Source organism: Peromyscus leucopus, chromosome 7 (assembly GCF_004664715.2).
Source record: "Peromyscus leucopus breed LL Stock chromosome 7, UCI_PerLeu_2.1, whole genome shotgun sequence".
Classification (NCBI taxonomy): domain Eukaryota; kingdom Metazoa; phylum Chordata; class Mammalia; order Rodentia; family Cricetidae; genus Peromyscus; species Peromyscus leucopus.
In genome coordinates, this window is record NC_051069.1 from 102,194,272 (window position 1) to 102,215,867 (window position 21,596).

The 21,596-nt window shown below is 38.0% G+C and overlaps 1 protein-coding gene across 38 annotated transcripts in view; it reads left to right on the forward strand.

Annotated features, from left to right (window-relative positions):
* Clasp2 (cytoplasmic linker associated protein 2) overlaps positions 1-21,596 on the forward strand; it is a 193,826-nt gene that overhangs the window by 109,774 nt on the left and 62,456 nt on the right. For 14 of the 38 annotated variants that reach the window (XM_028892953.1, XM_028892957.1, XM_028892955.1 and 11 more), the window contains 9 exons: positions 648-718; positions 2,604-2,663; positions 4,394-4,471; positions 5,262-5,429; positions 6,044-6,099; positions 6,894-7,067; positions 11,321-11,344; positions 12,876-12,893; positions 15,357-15,458. In XM_028892953.1, the coding sequence (XP_028748786.1) occupies positions 648-718; positions 2,604-2,663; positions 4,394-4,471; positions 5,262-5,429; positions 6,044-6,099; positions 6,894-7,067; positions 11,321-11,344; positions 12,876-12,893; positions 15,357-15,458 (751 nt within the window). Of the gene's footprint in view, positions 1-647; positions 719-2,603; positions 2,664-4,393; positions 4,472-5,261; positions 5,430-6,043; positions 6,100-6,893; positions 7,068-11,320; positions 11,345-12,875; positions 12,894-15,356; positions 15,459-15,611; positions 15,639-18,485; positions 18,513-21,596 lie in introns of all 38 variants that reach the window. The other 24 variants (XM_028892946.1, XM_028892952.1, XM_028892947.1 and 21 more) reach the window with 5 other exon arrangements.

The following is a 21,596-nucleotide window of genomic DNA, read 5'->3' on the forward strand; positions in this document are numbered from 1 at the left end:
GCAGCAAACACATTCTTAATATGGGCTGCTATGTACGTAGAGATTTTGATCAAATTAATGATGTTACAATTTCATAAAATACCAGAAATGGAGTGCTTAATAACTAAATCAGGAATGAGAAAAATGCCAGACCAAAGGTGACACAGATCCATGCTTACATTCTGTATCTGTAATGAGCATTTTAGTGTACTTCACTAAAGAAAAGCACTAAGAATTAGGAGTTGGAGGGCAGTATCTATTGCTTACTTGAATTTAAAAGCTTTGTGATTCAGCCAGAATGAAAGTTCTATTAAAAATCACCTTTTCACAGTGTATTGTATCACAGTCGTCAAGAGTGTGAGTGTAATATGATCTCAGTGACATGCAGTTACTATTTCTGTACATATACACACCCCTATTTTGACCTAACAGCTCTTCCTGGGCATGTGAACAATGTCTTCCTTATGTATTGGTGACATCACAGCTGTCTCTTGAAAACTATACCCATCATTTCACTCTGATTAAGGGGAATTTAGGTTTCTATAGATCTGATTTGCAGTTGTTTTTTCCCCCCTGGCTATTCCATAGCTAAGCCCTTGAGTATAAGACACACACAGGCACTGTGATGTGCACAGTGTTTTCATGCTTTTTTAAATTATCTTTTTCAGCATACCCATGTCCCTAGACTTATACCTTTAATAACAAGCAACTGCACGTCAAAATCAGTTCCTGTGAGGAGGTAAGTTGTAGAGGAAAAGGTTTTTAGTATAAATTTTACTATTCAGTAATACATTTAATTTTTAGTTTAGTGTAACAATTAGTTATAACTTCTTAAAATTACCCTTTTCCATTAAAACAGTGATATAATTTTTCAAATTTGTTTACCTTTACTATGTAAGTATATGCGCGCACACGCACGTGCGCGCACACACACACACATTATTGTACTTTCATGGAGATCAGAAAAAAACTTTTCAAAACTCAGTTCTTTTTTTTAACCATGTGGATCCTGGGGCTCAGAATCAGGTCGCAAGGCTGGTAGTGAGCACCCTTAGTTGCCCAGCCATTTCTCTAGCCCATGATACAAGCTTTTTACCACATTTAAGGGAAGGGGGATAAAGCAACTGTTGTGAGCACTCGGGTTTCTCAGATTTATCACTTTGCTGTGGTTTATTTATTCGCTGATTGCCTTGTTCAGAGTATAGAGTTAGGAATAGCTAGAATTCTACAACTGCCACTCTTGTATATCTCAGTGCATATGTAAATTATGGGACTAATCAGTTCACCCCGTAGACTGCAGATGAAACATTTTAGAGTTTCTGATTTTGTGTGTATAAGACAGTAAGTAGAGGCTGGAGAGATGGCTTAGTGGTTAAGAGCACCGACTGCTCTTCCAGAGGACCTGAGTTCAATTCCCAGCACCCACATGGTGGCTCACAACCATCTGTAATGAGATCTGGTGCCCTCTTCTGGCCTGCAAGGACACATGCAGGCAGAACACTGTATACATAATAAATAGACTTAATTTATCTACTTACTGTCTTTTTTTTAAAAATTTATTTATTATGTACTAACAGACTTAATTTATCTACTTACTGTCCTTTTTTAAAAAAATTTGTTAGTCTCTCTCTTTCTCTATGATTTCTGGAAAAAAAGAGCATTCATTTATTTTGAGAAAAGGTGTTGAAGTATTGCCAGGCTGGCCTTGAGCCCTGATTGTTCTGGCTTCAGTTGTCAAGTGCTGAGATCTCAAGAGTGCACCATCACACCTAGCTTGATTTCTTCAAAACTTACTGCCACCAGCGATGAAGACCTATGGAAGGCTAATGATGTAGTTCAGTGGTAGAGCGCTTGCCTCACACTCAAGAGTCAAGGCCACAGCAAGTACAAGGACAGTAGATATCTATATATAGATATGTATATATTTCTTTAGGCCCAGTATTTGTGCATAGAATGTTGGAGAGCAATACATTTTGCCTAGTATTTTGTCACTGGACAAAGGCTGAATAAGGCATCAGGTTCTTTACGTGATTTACAATTTTTAGACCAGTGAATCTAGTCAGCTCTTTGAAATCTCAGCAGTTGGAAAATAACACTCCATAGGTAAATCTGACTAACAGCCCATTTTTCTAAAACCTCCAAATGAAGAACAGAATGGCTGAAGTTGAGAATTAGAGGGCTTAGAAGAAAACACATATGAATTTGCTTTAAAATCCTATTTGCACATAGGTAAGTAGAAGCAAAAGTTCTAGACTGTCATGTACTTAGTGGCAGTCATTGTATATTTCATTCTGTGTGTATGATGAATGTTGGGGCTGCATAGCACATTTGAAAGTCAGAGGACTACTTTGTAGAGTCATGAGTGCCTGCTAAGCCATCTCTCTGGGTGCTATCATAAATGTTTAATACTTAATGAACATTTTGAAATTAAATTATAGGACTCAAAAGTCTCTTTAAGCTATCTTACATAGTAATAGTTAAGTCTTTTAGATCAGTTTTTTTCTGATTAAGGTAATCTGAAAATATGTCTTGTATGTTTAATTCAGGGGCAAAATGAAGTATTTTGAAAGAAAGTGAATGTGTTACTCAGTATGTTTAATTGTAATTTAACGTTTGTTTTTCAGGCGTTCCTTTGAATTTTTAGATCTGTTGCTGCAAGAGTGGCAGACTCATTCACTGGAAAGGTAGGCACCCAACACACACACACACACACACACACACACACACACACACACACACACACAGTTTTATTCCTCTTCCAGAAGGCAGTATTTTACAGTTTCTCATTTTGTCTTGAGATATTTGTCCTTGTCTTTCTTCCTTAGAGCTATGATGCTGTTTTCCTCCTGTGCATACAGTTGTGAATAGTGTACGTTTTGGTGGGTTGGGTGATGGTCCCTTAGAATAGGTTATTTAACATCCTCCATTTGGAATTGGAAAAACATTTTTAAAATGCACTATGTGAGGTAGGTTTCTTAAATTGTAATCTTTCATGTAGTGACTGGTTTGTCAGAGGGAAGAAAGGGGCCCCCTGTTTGAAAGAGATTTTTTTTTTTTAAAGAAGAATTGAGGTGAAGGAAAGTGTGAACAGCTAGTTAGCTCTGTACAGGGCTGTGTAAGTACTATTTCATACTGCTTTTAAGTTTTCGAGCATCAGAGATAACCTGCATTTTTATTGAGTATATTGCTGATTTCTATTTTAATAGAATCACAGTTCTTTTTTTTTTTTTTTAAGAATTTTTTGAAAAATTGTTTGTGTAGATATGTCCATGGGAGTATGGGCACCCTACGAAACCAAAGGTGTCAGATCCCCAGAGTCTAGAGTTATAGTCAGCTATGAGCTGCTTGATGTGGGTGTTGGGGATCAAACCACAGTCGCCTGTAAGAATAGTATGTACTCCCAACAGTTAAGCCATCTCTACAGCCCTTACAGGTTTCTTTGTTTGTTTGTTTTTTAATAGAATTTTTTACCATAGGCATAAAGTAATTCAAAGTTTTTTCTAAAGTTTTTGTTTGTTTGTTTATTTGTGGCAACTCTTTATATATTGGTTACATCAGTCGTTCTCAGACTGTGGGTTGCAACCCCTTTACGGGTTGAATGAACCTTCCACAGGTGTCACATATCAGATATCCAGCATATCAGATGTTTACATTACAATTTATAACAGTAGCAAAATTTCAGTTATGAAGTAGCAGTGAGAATAATTTTGTGATTGGGGGCTCACCACAACATGAAGAAGTGTATTAAAGGGTCACAGCATTAAGAAAGTTGAGAGAACCACTGGGCTAGATCATCCTTGTAGCAAATAACTTTTTACAGTTGTGGGATCGTGAAGAACCAACCACATGGTGATTTCCCACCTCTAAATTTATAAGTTTTAAATTTAAATAGTGCATATTTATTTACTTGTTGTTCGGATTCTATAAAGATAATTATTTTCAGATTTTTAGTCTCTGAATTATCAGAAGGAAACAATATATGGGTGAGATGTGTAGGGCAAATTATTAGAAACTCCTATAATCTTAGAGCAGGCCATATCTGTCATCCCACCCAGTTGAAGGCTGGGGAGATAGAACGTAAATCAAGTTGGCTCAGGCTGCATAGAAAGACTCCATCTCAGAAAGAAAAGAAAAAGAGAGAGAAAAGGACATTAGGTATTGTATTACACACTTGTAATCTCAGCACTCTGGAGGCTGATATAGGAAGATTGTTTTGAGTTCAAGACCATCCTAGGCTGTGTAACAACACTCTGCCTTTAAAAAAGGAAAGAAAACGCTACAATCTTAATTACTTTACTAATAAATCTTCCACTTTTCCCCTCCTTTGGGGTAGATGTGTACCATGTAGGAATTGCTATTGTTTGTGGTGAAATACAGTATTAAGTAGTAACATAAAGGTATATTTGTTGTATAGACATGCAGCTGTCTTGGTTGAAACTATTAAAAAGGGAATTCATGATGCTGATGCTGAGGCCAGAGTGGAGGCAAGAAAGTAAGTCTGTACTATATTTTTGTGAAAATTCAATTCAACATGCTTTGAGGTATTTTGTTGTTGTTCATAATGTTCATAACGTTCATAATGATGATATCACCAGTATCTGAATTACTCTGTTTGACTAACTCTCCAGCAAAATTGAAATGCATTTTATCCACTAACTCTGTGCTAGACATAGAACAACTGACTTCCAGTTGTCATCTGTGCAGTCACCGTTGTTCTCATTCCGTCAGAAGGTATTCACTTTCGTTGTCAATAAAGCAACTGCATGTACTGGGTAGGTATTATGCACCTAACACTAAGTAAAACTCTTGGTTACCACCACCACCACCACCACCACCACCACCACCACCACCACCACCACCCCACACACACACTTTTTGAGACAGGTTCTCACTTTGTATCTCTGGCTGACCTGAAACTTACTTTGTAAACCAGGCTGGCCTTGAACTCACAGAGATCCGCCTGCCTCTGCCTTCTGAGTGCGAGGATTGAAACCATGCACCACTACAGCTGACTTATTTTTAACTTTTTAATACTGAAGAAAGTCCTGCAAAAATGGTACTGTCTCCATTGATGCATCTGAACTCTGAGATTGGGTGTTCACTTAGGGCTACATGAACCATGAATGGCATAACTGAGCTGTGAACTGAGGTTTGCTTTTTCAAAAACCTGCAATTTTCCCCCTGGAATTCACTCAGTTTTCACAGTTTTCACCTGATACAGTGAGTTTGTGTTCCTCCAGTCATGACAAACTGTTACTGATGGTCTTTTCTTTCCTTTACAGGACATACATGGGTCTTAGAAACCACTTTCCTGGTGAAGCTGAAACGTTATATAATTCCCTTGAGCCGTCGTATCAGAAAAGCCTTCAAACTTACCTAAAGAGTTCTGGCAGTGTAGCATCTCTTCCACAGTCGGACAGGTCCTCATCCAGCTCACAAGAGAGTCTCAAGTAAGGCCATGCACTGGTAGTTCTGGGTAGTCCTCTCTCCAGCTCCTTCAGTCGGAGAGCTCGCATCTACTAAGACCTTGAAAAAATGGGGATTGGGTTTTACTTAGTTTCTTTGGGCTACTGTTGGTGTTGGACCATATACTAGTTTAACTATTCTTTGAGTAGTCTTTTAAGAATTTAGTGATTCACATTTTGTTTCTATATGTTCATGTTTGGGAACACTTGACTTCTGTGCGTTTCTTTATACCATAAAATAATTGATGCAGTGAGTAGTGCATTTCCAGGACATGACATTGGAGGAATCACATGAGACAGGATCTGGTGGGCCAAGCTACCTGTTATGCTAGGAATAACCACACTGTCTCTTCTACGTGAAGTTCTTGAGGATGCAAGTGATTGGTAGTGCTAACATTGAGTTGTCTATGTGCTAATATGTGAATAAAGTAACCTGGTCTCTCTCTTTTTCATTGTCAATTACTTTACTTTATAGCTAGTTCTTGAAAACAACTGTTTTTAAAGGAAGATTTCTCAACTTTCTTGACAGCCGCTGTTTCATTCTTATTATAATGATCAGTTAAGTCTTGCTACTAAAAGCATTTCTTTTTACCTTGCAGTCGTCCTTTTTCTTCTAAATGGTCTACAGCGAATCCATCAACTGTGGCTGGAAGAGGTAATTGCTTCTTTGAGTAAGAGTTATAGCCTATTTTGTCTATAAGCAGTAGCCTTTAAACTGCTTTGATGTGATCTACAATGAGAAAATATTTTCATAACCCAGGGTCACACATGCATGCACACTTACTGTAACTCTGTATGCTGTGTATAAGCTGAAGCTTTGGGAGGCACTTCTTGCCTATCCTTTTGTGAGGTTTCCTGTTCTGTTTTGTTTCTTTAAAATGCTCATTAGGACCCACTCAGTTGATTTCACAACCATTAACAAGCTCATAGTATGTTAAAACTCCTTTTAAGAACTGAAACTAAATTTCAGAATTTTTTTTTTTTAATTTCAGAAGTTTAATGACTTGGCACACACTTTCCAAGAGTAACAAAGCTCCATTAATTTTTCAATATTGCTATTTCTAGAGTAACTTTTCTTGCATTTCCTAGTCATCAAGAATAATAATGCTGTCATGTGTTTTAGTGTTTCATTTTCCCAAAACTGTCTTAAACGTCACCTCTTCAGATACTAAAACAGACCTGTCAATTTTATAATCAAAATTCACCATTTTCCCATGAAAGAAAAATGAAGCAAAGAACTACTCAAAATTGCTAAAGAAAACTTTGTTGTATCATAACTGACCGAGGCATTTTGACTTTAAAGTGACTTTACAGAGTTATTCATTTGGCCACTGCTGCCGTGTGGATCCTGTGTTGCTGTAGATGATTAGCACAGGATAGTTTAAAGTACTTGTGTGGTCATTTTGTTGGCAGCAATATAAGTAACACCGGCTACTTTGTTTTCTGTAGTATCGGTGGGAGGCAGCAAAGCCAGCTCCCTTCCAGGAAGCCTGCAGCGTTCTCGAAGTGACATCGATGTGAACGCCGCAGCTGGTGCCAAAGCGCATCATGCCGCTGGACAAGCTGTACGAAGTGGGCGCTTAGGCGCAGGTGCCCTGAATCCAGGTTCCTATGCATCACTTGGTAAGACAGCCAATTGCATTCTTGCCCTGGTCTCAGTGAAGAGAAAATGATACCTCACACCCATTTCTAGTTCATTCTTGCTTGTTAGGGATGAACCATGGACCTGTCAGCCACCTTGTTTCTGCTCTTCTCCATTGTCTTCCTCCTCATCTTGATCAAACATTGTTCTTGACTCCATGATTGCTACAGGATTTTCCTAACTGCACTGATGACACACCTACTCACTGTTACCAAGCGAAGGCACTGGCTTTGTAATCAGTTTCTCTGATTTCTTGATCTTTCTTCTATTCCTTTACCTTTGGTGATAAGGAGAACTGCAGAGTCTGTGTCTAATCAAAGCTTAGACATACATTCCAAATGCTATTTGGAATTGGGTTTTTGGGTTTTTTTTTCTGTATGTTTTCGTATCTATCAGCTTAAGTTTTAGGGCTGGTTATCCATGTTGTGTCTCTGTTATATACTTCTTTCTTGCTTGCTGTTGTAGTGCTGGAACATTAAGCAGATAAGTTACTGGCATACAGTAAAGAGCATGGAGATTTGGGACATGCGTTTGTGTGTGCTAGAATGGCGCTGTTGCAGAGTGATGAAGTAAGGCTAGATTACTCAGTGCATGGTGTTGAGACGTGTATTTCACAATTTTTTAAGTATAAGTTATAACCTATTACACACAGTGTTACAATACATTCCAGATGACCAGAATCTTGAATAAAACTGTAAGACAACTGCTGAAAATGGAACAGATAAGAATTCATCTAATCTCACGTCACAGAAAAAAAAAATGTGTAAATATAAAAACAACTGTGGTGAAAAGTCTTAGATTTAAGTCTGTGAAAATATAAAATCAAGTAGCTGTGAGACAATTTTTGTCACCTTCCACAAATAAAAAAAAAAAAATAAGATGGCATTGTTTTCCAAGTCGAATACAGATGTGCTTACATAGATCATAAAAATAAAAGACACATAACACCTGCCTGTAAACACCAGAACAAATGTTGGGTTTTGACCATGGTCAAACAAGTTAAAAGACCTATAAATATAGTGGAAAGTTTAGTAAAATGCCCACTGTTGATGAGAATGTGTTGGCCAGGGCCTTATTGAAAACAGGGCTGAAGTGAATTAATGATGGTACACTATTTTCTAAATGGAAATTTAGTGCATGAAGCCTCTTTAAATGTTGAGTTTAGATCGAGGGCCATCTAGTTGGCTTAGTAAGTAAAGGCGACTGCTGCCAAACCTGATGAACTGAGTTTAACCATCAAGACTCACATGGTAGGAGAGAACTTACTACTATAAATTGTCCTCTGACCTCCATATGTGTTCCATAGCACCCACTCGTAATATAATAATTAATAATAATAATAACTTAACAAAGTTTTGACACAATAATCTAGTATTTAAATAATCACACCAAAAAATAAAAACCAACCAACCTTCCACTCCAGAACTTGGTCTGTTGTTTTATGCCCTCATAATCTGATTGTCTTTGGAATTCAGACATTCCCATTACTCTACCTGTGCATTGTTTGCTAAATATGATCTTAGGCTATTTTTAGCAATATAATAATTATGGTGTGGTGTTCTGATGATACACGTGGTCTCCATGCTACTCATGTTCCTGACTGCAGACATCTGGATAGAGATGGTGTTTAGAAAGAATGTGACACTCCTAAGATCCATGGAAAGTACTGGAAACTCGAGGCTCAGATTGTTTTTTTTTTATTTTTGTTGTTTAGAGTCGGGAGTAGATCCCCTTGAAGTGTAGAGACTAAACTGGCCTCTGCCTCAACAAAGCTGTGAGGGGTTGGGATGGAGGGTTCTGTCAGCCTAATGGAATAAATGAAATAAAAAGTAGTTACCTTAAAAAAAAAAAGAGGTGGAAGAGGAAGAAAAGAAAGAGGGAGGAGGAATCAAAACAAATGAAAAACTAGGTATGTTGGTGCATGCCAGCCAGGGCTACATAGGAAGACACTGTTTCAATAAAAGAAAAGGATGTCAAAACATGGCTGGGGCCTGGGCGGCAGTGGCGCACACCCAGCACTCGGGAGGCAGAGTCAGGCGGATCTCTGTGAGTTCGAGGCCAGCCTGGTCTACAGAGCAAGATCCAGGATAGGCACCAAAACTACACAGAGAAACCCTGTCTCAAAAAACACCCCCCCCAAAAAAAACAAAACCAAAATACAAAAACATGGCTAGGAGGATTTCTCTCAATGGATAAAGCACTTGCTACACAAGCTTGAGGATCTGAGTTCAGATCTTAGCACCTCTCTAAAGCTGGGCATGGCAGCACACACCTTACCTCTGTCCCCGAGCAACCCTGTACACTTGTGACTGGTAGGCTCTGCTTTCTTCTACATTGAGCCTTGTTTGTCATGGATGAACATAGAAGGAGTATGTCATTCTTTTCCACAAACACTTCCTGCATTTAATTTTTAACAAGGCTTCTGACAGGTCTTGAGGATCTGGTAGTTCTGCATTCAGATTTTCAGTCTGTTCATATGTTGGTGAGAAATAAGAGGCTGAAAAGGAGGTTTGTTGACTGTCCTGCATTTTTGAGTTGAGGTTGCTGTGTGGCCAAGTGTTTTAAGAAATGAACAGTTGGGGTCAAATGGGTATAGAAAGAAAGAGTCACATTAAGTTCCATACCGTCTTCAGTCAGTTGCCACTGGTTAATTTGCTTTTGTTTTCTCTAAAGCACTCAATTGTTGGCAGAAAGGTCGCTTGAGTGTTTTGAAATTTACCTGTTCACTTCTGCAGAGGGAGCTTGGTGTCATACAAGATGGTCAGGATGGGTGTGTGTGTGTGTGTGTGTGTGTGTGTGTGTGTGTGTGTTTATATTGGAGGTATAGCTCATGATAAATACTTAACTAACATGCATGCATATTTTTATACATATTCTCAATAAAGCATTTATGGAATTGCCTGAATGGAAAAGAAAACAAGTAGTTTTGGTAAGGTCATTTGGAGAAAAGTGAATTTTCGGTTGGTTGTGGAAAAAGTTGGTACTGGAACCTGTAAATTATTCCCATGCTTGATGGACAAGAAAAGGGGTGGAAGAGCTCTGAAGCTCCTCCTCCTCCTCCTCCTCCTCCTCCTCCTCCTCCTCCTTTTAAAAAGATTTTTGGAGTTGGTGCAGGTTCTGTGAAAGCTGTGAGGAATGGGATGTAGATAGCAGGGCTGGGAGGCAGCCTTGCTGTGGAAGGCAACAGTTTCATGGAGCCAGAAGAGGAGGAAGTGGAGGGAGTGGTAGTTTCAGACATGGTATTTGCAGCAGCAGGTGGGTATTAAAGAGTGTCATTGGAAGATTGTAATTTTCTGCCTGGGAATTCTTGGTCCAAGAAATGACTTTAGGTTTTGAACAATCACTGAGTGGGGTACAGGAGGACGGACATTTTTGGACTTGGCATAACTACCATACATTTGGGTCTCATGGCTGAATTTTATTAGAGTGGAAAGCAGAACCATTAGGGAGAAAGCCTTGTCCAGTCATCTGGGTGTCCAATGTATGCTTTGTAGTTCTTACTCTAGGGCTGGGTTTAGGAAGACACCTTCCTCTGGCATGAATGCTGCAACATGTCAACCAGCGTTTCTGCCAGAGAAGCTCCTTTAAGACTTCTAGTCCAGGGTGGGGTAGGGAGAGGGGCTGGTCATATTGGCTTTGCCTGTTCAGCAAGCCACAATTATCAGAATTCCAGACACCCAGAAGAAAGCGGGTGCTTGCCACAAATCATACTGTTTGAAAATGTTTCAGGCAGACTGCTGTGCTTCCGCTGTCACTCAACCTTGGTACTCTAGGGGCATTCAGAGCTGAGTTAGTGGAGGCCAGCCTCACACGCAGGACTTGCTGAAGAGCAACAGCACCCAAGCATGCTGACGTATACCCTCGACTGCAGGGAGACTGGAACAAAAGGATTGTGACCCCACGCCTTAAAAACAAGAGCACTGTTGGTCCTGCTATGTTAATTCTTTCTTGTGCCAGATATTAAAGGCCAGGTCTTCAATAGTACCATCTGACCATGTGGCTGTGTGATTTTTCTCTATGAACTCATGGAATAGAGACAGAGAGTTCTTAGATTTATCCATGTGTGATTATAGGAGCTGAAAGTTCAAAGAAAAGATGGGATTTGGGAGCAGCCAGATGGCAAACTGAGCCTGTACAGTAAATTGTTGTCTTAAAAAAAAAGGGGGGGGGTTGTAACATCTTTTCCCTAATATACTAAGTTTTCCTCTGTTCTTTGCTTGCTCTTTCTTCAAAGAGGATACTTCTGACAAGATGGATGGTAAGATTTACTTTTATAATTCTTTTCCACATTTCTATTGGGTCCTTGTTTATTCTTTCATAATCTTCTGAAAATATGCTACTTATCATGAATTTTAATGTAGAAATGGCTACATGACTCAATGGTTGTATTTTGGGTTGCTGATATCCATTTTTCATCTCCTTGTACTTTTTTTGCAACTTAAGTCAGTTTCCTAAAATATTTCTCATGAACCCTGAAAAATGGGACTCAGTATATTTTTAATTTCTTATTTTCTTTTACAATACTGGATTCAGAGGAAGGAAAGGGCTTTGATAAGTCTTTTGCTTTAACATATGAGACATTTAATTAAAACTGAAGTTTAAACTTTGCTTTTTAAATTCTAATATTACAATTATTGCAGTTTGTCGAGTTGCTTTGGTTTAGTAACAGATCTGTACAGTGTTCTGTGTGACACTGGAGAGACATCACCACAACTTTCTCCTCACTCTGTCAGGGCCTAATGGTGTTAGCTGGGAGTCTGAGCTTTCTTAAGAAATTGGTAAAAAGATACTAAAACAAGACACTTTTTCTATTAATTGTTACATAGACTCTACAAATTGACCTCAATTTTTTTCTATTTTAATGAAATGGAAGCATTATTTAATCTCATGTTGCCAACATGATTATTATTTTTAGTATCTCTATTTTAAAGTATGTCATAATTAAAAAGGTTTGAATGAAATGACAGCCATCAGGAGGGGATATCTCTCTCTCTCTCTCTCTCTCTCTCTCTCTCTCTCTCTCTCTCTCTCTCTTCTCTCTCTCTCTCTCTCTCTCTCTCTCAGATGTACTCAAACCTTGATATTGCTGGAGTATTTAGAAAATCTGTCACTTCCCAATCAAAGTATTTCTCTTGTCTGGGTCAGAATCAGCAGCCTTTTTGAGGTATCACTGATGGTGTGTGTCACTGACCTTTAGTAGTAGTGAGTTCTGATGTGTGTACTAGGTCATTTTCAGCAGATTTCACACATGTTGTAAGTAATTCTGTTGAGTAAATAGCTGAGGACTTTGAATTTGCATGTCCTTTGATGAAAAAATTAGGCAGATGAAACCTAGGTCATGGATTTGATTTCTATACTAGCCAATTGTTTTGTTTTTTTTTTTCCTAGTTCCATTATAGATTTACCTTTTGAAAATGAACAGAAAAGATTTCTGCTTTAGAAAAGTCTATATAAATTTTTATTTGCAAGGAAAAGTAATTAAAGAGTTAAATTGTTTTTAAGTAATTAATTTCTCGGATTTCTTCCACCCTTTTAAAATTTAAGAATGAAATAAAGTGTTCACAGAGAATTTTGCTATTTTTAGTTGTCTGGTTTTAAGTTTTTTGGTGTGAGCTGTGAATCAAATTCTATCAGATTATTTTTTTCTCATTTGAATGTTTTCAAGGCTATAGCATATCTAACTACAAGTTATACTCTGCTTTTACCTTTTCACATGAATCTTGGGGGAGGGAATTACCAGGTAGCATTTTCAGAATTTGTTGAAATCCTGTTTTATTTCTCTTATTTAGGAACAGCATCTGAAGATGGTAAGAAGTAAATATTTTGTTAGTAACACAAATACCTCTACCACACTGTTTTCATTGGTAGGACTTAAACTAAACAGGCTAATTTATCTACAGACCTTTGTCATTTACCAGCTGTGACAGCTTCTACATCCCACATTTGGTTGTGTTCATTGTCTGTGAATTTTTTTCTAATTCTTCATCATGCAGTTTTGCTTTATATCTTGGATCATCTCATGCTGAAAAACATAATTGCTTAACATGTTTAATAATATCTTGTATATAATTTCATTTTTTCCAGTAACGACAATAGAAATACTTTTATTTTTGCTTTTAAAAAGGTTAATGCCAATTCATTTCTGCTTTGTAGGAATTCTGCTTTATCATTGGACATCAAATACTTTTATTCCATCTATTTTGAAATGTATCTTGATTTTTTAATCAGTGACTAGGTAATTGGCCCCTGATTCAAATTGAGTTTGAGAATATAACTACTTGCTGCATATACTTTCCTGAGTCAGTTCACCTTCAAAATATATTTATTCCTTCTGAATTTGTAGAAATGAAGTCAATTTTTTTATTTATCTTTCCTGAACGCTTTCTCATTAAAGCCTTTTGTTTTGAACATGATGTTTTTTTCTCTAAGTTTGACATGAACGACTATTAACTGTGTGGTGTGCTTAAAATAATTTTCTGTTTTAAGTTTAAATTGGAGTACTCTAAAAATGTGAATTCTGATACTGAAAGTGAATGGCAGCTTACTTCAGCACTTTTTAATTTAAAACATTAGTATGTGGCTAGAACGTGGATGACTTCTTTATTCAGAAATAATCACTAGGTCTCTCTGCACTACTCTTCAGTTATGAGGACATTCTGTCCCGCCCAGAGCAGACTCCTAAAGCCTGAGGGACCTGCAGTGTGGGCTCCCAGGGCCTTGCAGTTGACAGCTCTCAGGCTGTGCCCACGAGACTCCTCCCACTCTTCTGACCTCACCCAGTCCTTCATTTTTAAGTCCTGCTCTTCAGTATGTTCTTTTCTAATCAATGTGGTTATATTGCACTAGTCAGAATTTTGGAATTTCCTACAAATTGTACCTCTTATTTAAAAGATTCTAAACACTTTGTATCTTTAACTGTGTTCAACATCAGTGTGGATCTGTTTGAGACTTGCTGGAGAGCACCAAAGTGCCTAGCAGTGAAGATTTTACTGCCACTGGTTCTTCCTACTGGCAGCTTACACAGATAGTTTGATGAACTTAATTTCTTTAGTTCAAGAGCTCTAGAAATAGCCAGGTGGGGTGACGCATGTCTTTAATCATGCAGATCTCAGTGAATTTCAGGCCAACATGATCTACATAGTGAGTTCTAATAGAACCAGAGACCCTGTCCACTCTCCTTCCCCCAAAACCTCTCGAAATACAGTGAGGGTATTTGTAGTCTGGTTTTACAGAGGACATGAGGTGGAGGTAATCTAGGAAGAAAAGGAGATGAAGTGCCAGCTCTCTGTGATACATACTCTCCTTCCTGAATTCCTCCTAGGAAAATTGTTTGTCAGGAGAAAAGAGTGAGCACATCCCTGTGTACCTGTGGCCGTCTGATCTAAAAAGATAACTTGGCTGTGGCATCTCTTCTGAAGAACTCTTTAGAAGTACACTGTTAGTTAAAAAGATTGCTTGGAGTTATTTAGAGCAATGGGGCATATTTGAGAACAATCTCATTCCCTAGAAACTGAAAATTTGGGGGGAGCGGTGTTTTGCTTTTTTGTTTTTGTCTTATGAGTGTCTCACTGTGTAAACCATGCTATCCTTGAACTCAAAAAAGATCCACCTGCCTCTGCCTCCTAAGTGCTGGGATTAAAGTTGTGTACTACCACGTCCAGCATAATTAGTTATAACCACTACATTAGTAATACCAAACTAAGGATGAAAGTCTTCTGTAGTTTGAGTTGATTCTTACATAGAACGAACATGTATAAAGCAGTATATACCTGGGCTTGCTGATATACAGGCTGTAGTCCCAGATACTTGGAAGCTAAGGCAGAAGAATCTAAGCAAGGAATTCCATATAAGCCTAGGTGAAATGCCATCTCAGAAAGCAGACCCTAAACAGTGTACTTTTACATTTTTTTTTAAAGAATTTGTGTAAAAGAAAGATTTTCATTTTATGATATATTTATTTGCATTGGTGCATTTGTGTAAGGGTGATGGATCCCCTGGAATTGGAATTACAGACAGTTGTGAGCTACTATGTGGGTACTGGGAATTGAACCCTGGACCTCTGGAAGAACAGCCAGTGCTCTTAACCACTGAGCCATCTCTCTAGCCCCGTACTTTTGCATTTTTAAGAGATGTATGATATGTAAGTAATGGCTGCCTTATTTCAGAATTTAAAAAAAAAAAAAACAACTTGAAAATAGCGGAGATCCCCCTTCTTCATACTAAATACTATTACAGGAAATATTTTAACTCTGTTCATATTTATCCCTTAGGTCGGGTGAGAGCCAAGCTGTCTGCACCACTTGCTGCTGTGGGGAATGCCAAGACTGATTCTAGAGGAAGAAGCCGGACAAAAATGGTGTCTCAGTCTCAGCGTATGTACTGCTCGTCAGTCTCTCCATGTTGGTCAGTCTGCTAGGGTGAATGTGTTTCTTTATATTACTGTGTTAGGAGATGAGCAGGGGATAAAGTCAAAGCTGATTTTAAAAGCAACAAGCTACATACTGAGTTCTTGTTCTGTACTTTAGGTTCATCATCACCTGACAAAAATGAAGGTATTTTTTTCACTGTTTCGGGTCAGTTGTTGTGCATGTTTGGGATTTTTTTGAGTGGGTGTTGTCTTGTGTTTGTATTAGTAGGGCCACATCATTGATCCACCACTTAGAAAGAAACTCTTCATCTTCTATACAGATGTTTGCATGGAGATACTTTAGACACGAATCTTTAAAGTCAAGGTTCACATTCTACCCAGAAACTTGCAGGTGTGGAAAATTGTGCCGTTAGAGGCAAAATGATTTCTAAGTATTCGATAAAATCTGTTTCTATCTAGCAAACACTCTGCAAAGAGAGATAAGTAGTGTCTTCTTACTCTCCCAAAAATTTGTTAGATCATCTTAAATTTTGGTCAGTGTTTTGGGCAAGTATATACTGACTTACAGTGAGAGAAAAAATAGACTGAAATAACCAATTCTAGTAAATTTAATGTGAAGTTTGAGGTTTATATTCTTACTGTTTCATTGGTCACTGAGTTCCTTAAAAGAACAATTAAAAAGCACAATTTTAGGACTAGGTAAAATGAATCATCTGTTTCTGTATTTTCAAACAAGTAACCCATATATAATGGCATGTTTAACTGGAAGTAATTTCTCCCATTCCCTCTTGACTAAGAGATTGTCCTCAGCACTCTCTCTAAAATCAGATAGTTTTTCTGAAGAAGTCATGATTAGGGTTCTTCTGTATAACCTAATTAATTATCTTTGAAAAGAATGGGTTTAAAGATGATTGTCAGGTTGTAGATGTCCCATTTTTTTTTTTATTAGCCTGGTTCCTGGATCTTAGGATCAGGGGTGGGGGGTGGGGTGGAGAATAAGGCTCAGAGAGACACTAGGGTCCTTGAGTACATGTCTCACAACACCCTTTTTCCAGCATGAGAATGTCCAGCAGACTAGCATCAGGAGCTTTCCGCAGGAGTCCTAAACTAAGTTGAAAGATTTGGTAGAATTTGTTTTCCAAATGAAGACTACTTATAGACAGCCAGAATGACACATGGTCCTATGTGTCATAGGACAGATCAAAAGTGTATGATAATGCCACATTCTCCTGTGAGTCTGTGAGCTTTTGGAGTGATTCTTAGAGTACATTAATTAGCAATGTAGCCTCTCTTCTCCTTGAGTACTGCCCAGACCAACATCAGTACAACCTGGGAGCTAGTTAGAAATACAGGGTCTCACATACTACCACAGACTATTGAATCTGATCACTGATTGGTCTGTGCTATAGTAAAGTTTGAAGACTTTGGAACTGTAATGCCCAAGGTGGAGTCCTGGCACTTCTAGGTTAAAGTTACTTTATTCCTCTGTACCTACCCATAAAAGGAGGAAGATAATAGCATCTATCCCATGAGACTTTCATGAGCATCAAATGATAGAGTATATTTAATGCAGTTAAATCTTGAGAGTAACTGCCATGACTATTACCTGATAAGAGTGTCCTTGTTAAGCTGGAGAGACAGTTCAGCAAGAGCACTGGCTGCTCTTCCAGAGGACCTGGGTTCAGTTCCCAGCACCCGCATGGCAGCTCACAACTGTCTGTAACTCCAGTTCTAGGGGATCCGATACCCTTACACAGAGTCTATATAGGTAAAACACCAGCATACATCAAATAAATAAATAAATTAGCCTTTAAAAAAAAGATAGTCCTTGTTATTATTCATAATAAACTGAAACTCATGTTGCTAATACATATTTCTATACCCTGACATTCTTACTGTCCTCATGAAACAGTCATAAGCACTGAAGTTAGAATGTTTAAAACTTGAAGAGAATCACAAATTGTCCAGACCTAGGGTTTAAGGATAAAACTTAATTGTGAGATAATTTTCTGACTTCTTCACCTTTGTTGGTGCCCTCTTTTTCAATCATTGCAACTTCAGATCACTTATGAAAAATAGAATTATTTTACATTTGACTTGTTAAACCTCATAGGACTTTAAGATCCAAAGACATTCCCACTATAAAATCAGGCAAGTCTTAGATCATATTAGAAAGATTTTATTTGTTGCTTGCTTATTAACTTGAATGAGTATGTGTCCATTTCCGATTCTTTATTAAAAAGATGTGTGATTTGTATGCAAGTTTCTTCACAGTGTATTTGTATAGGAGTATTACCGTGACCTCCATCTTCACTTCGTTGTAGTGGGTTCATGAGGGTTGCATGGTTTTGTATTCTCATCTAGTGGGAAAAAAAGAGAGAGAGAAAGAGAATCTCTTGGATCAAAGCAGGTGTGCTGAGGTTCACCAGAATAAATGAAAGCAGACCTAATGAGAGACTTGTAGATTTACTTTAAGAAGAACTGTGTCCTCACTCTGGTGGTGACTGGTGGTGTACAGATGATGTACAGCCTGTCAGTAGCCTTCTCCCTTGCCCCCACCTCTTGCTTTTCTGTGAATCATAAGAAAGATTAAATTCGTAGCTTTTTCATCTCCATTTTTCTTCAGCTATAAGATGTGGTATTTTTTTCTATATCTAATTTTCAATTAAATGTTTAAATAACAAAATTGTAAACATTTAACAACTTAGATTTGGGACTTCCCATAATGGACAAGCTGAAGAATGTGCATTGACTTTGCACTTTCATTTCATCTGCTTTGTACATGAGTGTCAGCTGTAAAAACTGTTAAGTGTGCTGCTTTTGTGACAGACATTTGTGCTATGGAAATTTTTTAAAGTTTGCTCTCTTTTTGTGTTAGGATTGTTTTTTTTTTTTTTGTTTTGTTTTGTTTTTTTTTCCTTGAGAACTGACTAAAGCTTTGTTATTTCCATCTGCCATCCATTTTAAAACTGCTCCTCCCCTCTTGGTGGATTATAACCCTTACCCTAATTCTGCCTTTACACTTGTTCAGGATCACAATCTGCTAATACCATTGGTGGTAAGAATCTATAGACTTGATGTGTGTACCTGTTGTTTGCTCACCTGTTTTCATTCACAAGAATGAGGTCTATTCAGCAGAAATTCATATTCTATAATAATCCACCATTCTGTGACTGTACTGAAGCAAAAACTGCTAGTCGTGAGTTCTCTTTGGCCTGTCTTTCTAATATCGTGAAGGCCCTAAAAAATTTAAATTATCCAAGTTGACTCTACAGATATAAATAGTAAGAAAAGAGGGACCCAAAGTAACATTTTAAAATTCGGCAACATGAAAAAAATAGTTATCTAACTTCAAGTTTTGCTTCTGGGACATTTCTGTTCCATACTTTTCTCTAGGGTGAGCATACCCTTTTCTTCAATTCTGGTGACTCTGCTTGAGAAAGAGCCTCAGTATTTAATTTTAGGTATAAATGATTCCCAGTTATACGTGCTGGAAATATCCTAGTCTTCCTGGAGAAGAGAGGATATGCTTACATGAAATGAGTATTGCTAACTTCATTCCTTAAGGAGAGGGCATGAGTGTGTTTAAGTATCTAGAGATTGAACTTGCACACTTTTAATCAATTCAGTGAATGCAAAATAATATTCTTCTAAACTGCACGTTTATGTCTGCTGAATAGACCCACATTTCATGGATTTCTCCAGTACCTCCACCCACACAAATGTATTACTGGTTTTAACAGAATTCATACTGTATGTGCTCAGTTCATTATAGTTTCTATATCATTGCGAGTTTTCTCATAACTTCCATTGGCCTCGCTTGCATTGTGAGTTTGTGGCATGTTGGGTGTTTGGGTGTTTTTGTGTGTATGTTTAGTTTAGATATTGCATGGAGAAAACAGATGCTTCAGATATCCTTCAAAGGAGAAAGAAACCAGATCTGAAGATTCTTCACCTGCAACATCATGAAACTTTTGAGTGAACGATCATTTTTAAAGTAGACGAATAATTTCCCTATAATTTAGAAATCTTCTACTCAATAAGTAAATTTTTATTGTCACAGGAAGCACTGCTTCTTCATTTATAATATTGCTATCTCCAGTGGAATATATTTTTTGTATGTGTGTGCTAATGACATTTAAGAACTAACCAAGAATATGAATTGGACTAAGTAAACCATGCCCAGAAAACCTAACAGTAAGGATCCCAGCAGAGCACATCCAGTTTGTTCATATTTGTTAGCCTGCATAGAGGAGCATAATCAGGAGCTTTTAAAGCTTTGTTTTGAAAGTTCCCAAGAACTCATTCAAGTTACTTTAAGACAGCTCGCTATAATTTAAAATGGCACCCTCTGTAAGGAGGATGCGACAGTCCTCTGAAGTGCCTGCCTTGTACACAGTGCCCTTTTGACAGCCAGTGCTCATTCCCATTGGCATTTGACTCTTTAATCTGTGATTGGAAATGAGACACAATTGAGTAAGATTGTGCAGTATGAGCAGTGACTTACAGTGTGGTAAATGTGGGTAGCAAAGAGAAAACGTTTCCCCTGAAGATTTGTTTAAATGCAAGTTTAACTTTTCTATACTATTACCATTCAGTTAGATTGTATCTTTGAGCTGTCTGATCCATTTTTTATTCAGTATACACATAAAGCACTTCAGCCAAGTCATCCCCCTTAAAAAAGGTAGCCCATGTGTTTCTAGTTTCAAAGTGGGTTTCTTCCCGAGTGTGGTTGTACATGCCTACAATCCTAGCACTTAGGGGGTAAAAGCAGGAAGATTGCTTCAAATTGTAGACAACCTAAAATAGTCAGGAATGCCCTATCTAAAATGCATCTCAATGCTGCTTACTCCATACCCAGATCTCTGGGAGTTTTTCTGGCTCTCCCTCTCTATCTCCCTGACTACATCTCTGACTTCTTTGGCATTTCCCTGGGAGTTCTGGTCTACTCTTAGTACTTGTGTGTCCTAGAATGTGACCAACCAAGGGCTCTCTGCTTTCAAATAGCAAAAACAAAATTTTCTTTCTCAGATGGCCCAGTTTTGTCAACATTTAATTTAAATTTAGTGCTTTTATTTATTCTTTGATAATTTCATACATTGTATACTATGTATCATGGTCATACAGTTTCCTCTACCTTTATTCCCAGTCCCTTTATCTTCCCCCTACACCTTCATGTCCTTTTAAAAAAATAAATAAATAAATAACTGGCTGAGTCCTATTAACGCTACCAGCATGTGTGTGTGAGGAGGTGACCTACTAGGGTCCACACCATGGGAAAAGAAAAGTGACTCTCCCTTCCCCAGTAGCCATCAACTGCCGAAAGCTCTTCAGGTATGGGTGGGGCCTCCTGAGCCCTTCCTCCGTCGGTGCTGAACAATTAACTGGATGGATCAAGTGCAGGTCACCTAAGCTGCTGTGAGTTAGTGAATATAGTAGTTATGTCATGTCCCCAAACTGCATGTCACGGCACTACTTCCCTCACCCCTTACCTTCCTCCCTTCCATAACGCCTTCTGCAATGTTTTCTGAACCTTATATATCGGGGAGCTTAATAGAGAAGTCCCAGTTAGAGCTGAGCACTCAATGGTTGCTTATTCTAAGCTCTTTGGACAGTTAGGAGTCTCTGCATTAATCACTGCCCACTGCAAAAAGAACCTCTCTGACCAGATTGGAAAACAGCACAGTTTTTAATTTTGTAAAATTTAAAAATGTGAATAGCACCAACTGACCATGCCCAGAGATATTTCATGAGGCAAATTATTTTAAGAAAAAACAAGTTGTCATTGTTATGTACACAGCACAAATAATAGTAGTAGTAGAGTTGACATCCTTTTTAGTAGTAGTAGTAATAGAGTTTATATCTTTTTAAGTAATGCTTTTCACAGAGCATCTTAACCATATCAAACACAGTGTCAAATATGGGATTGCTCTGGGAATCTTTTTACTGTTGGTCTCAAAAATCCCAGTACTAGGGCTGGATAGATAGTTCAGTGGCTAAGAGCACTGACTGCTTTTCCAGAGTACCTGGGTTCAATTCCCAGCACCCACATGGAAGCTCACAATTGTCTATAACTCCAAGATCTGACATCCTCACACAGATATACATGCAGGCAAAACACTAATACACATAAAATACAAAG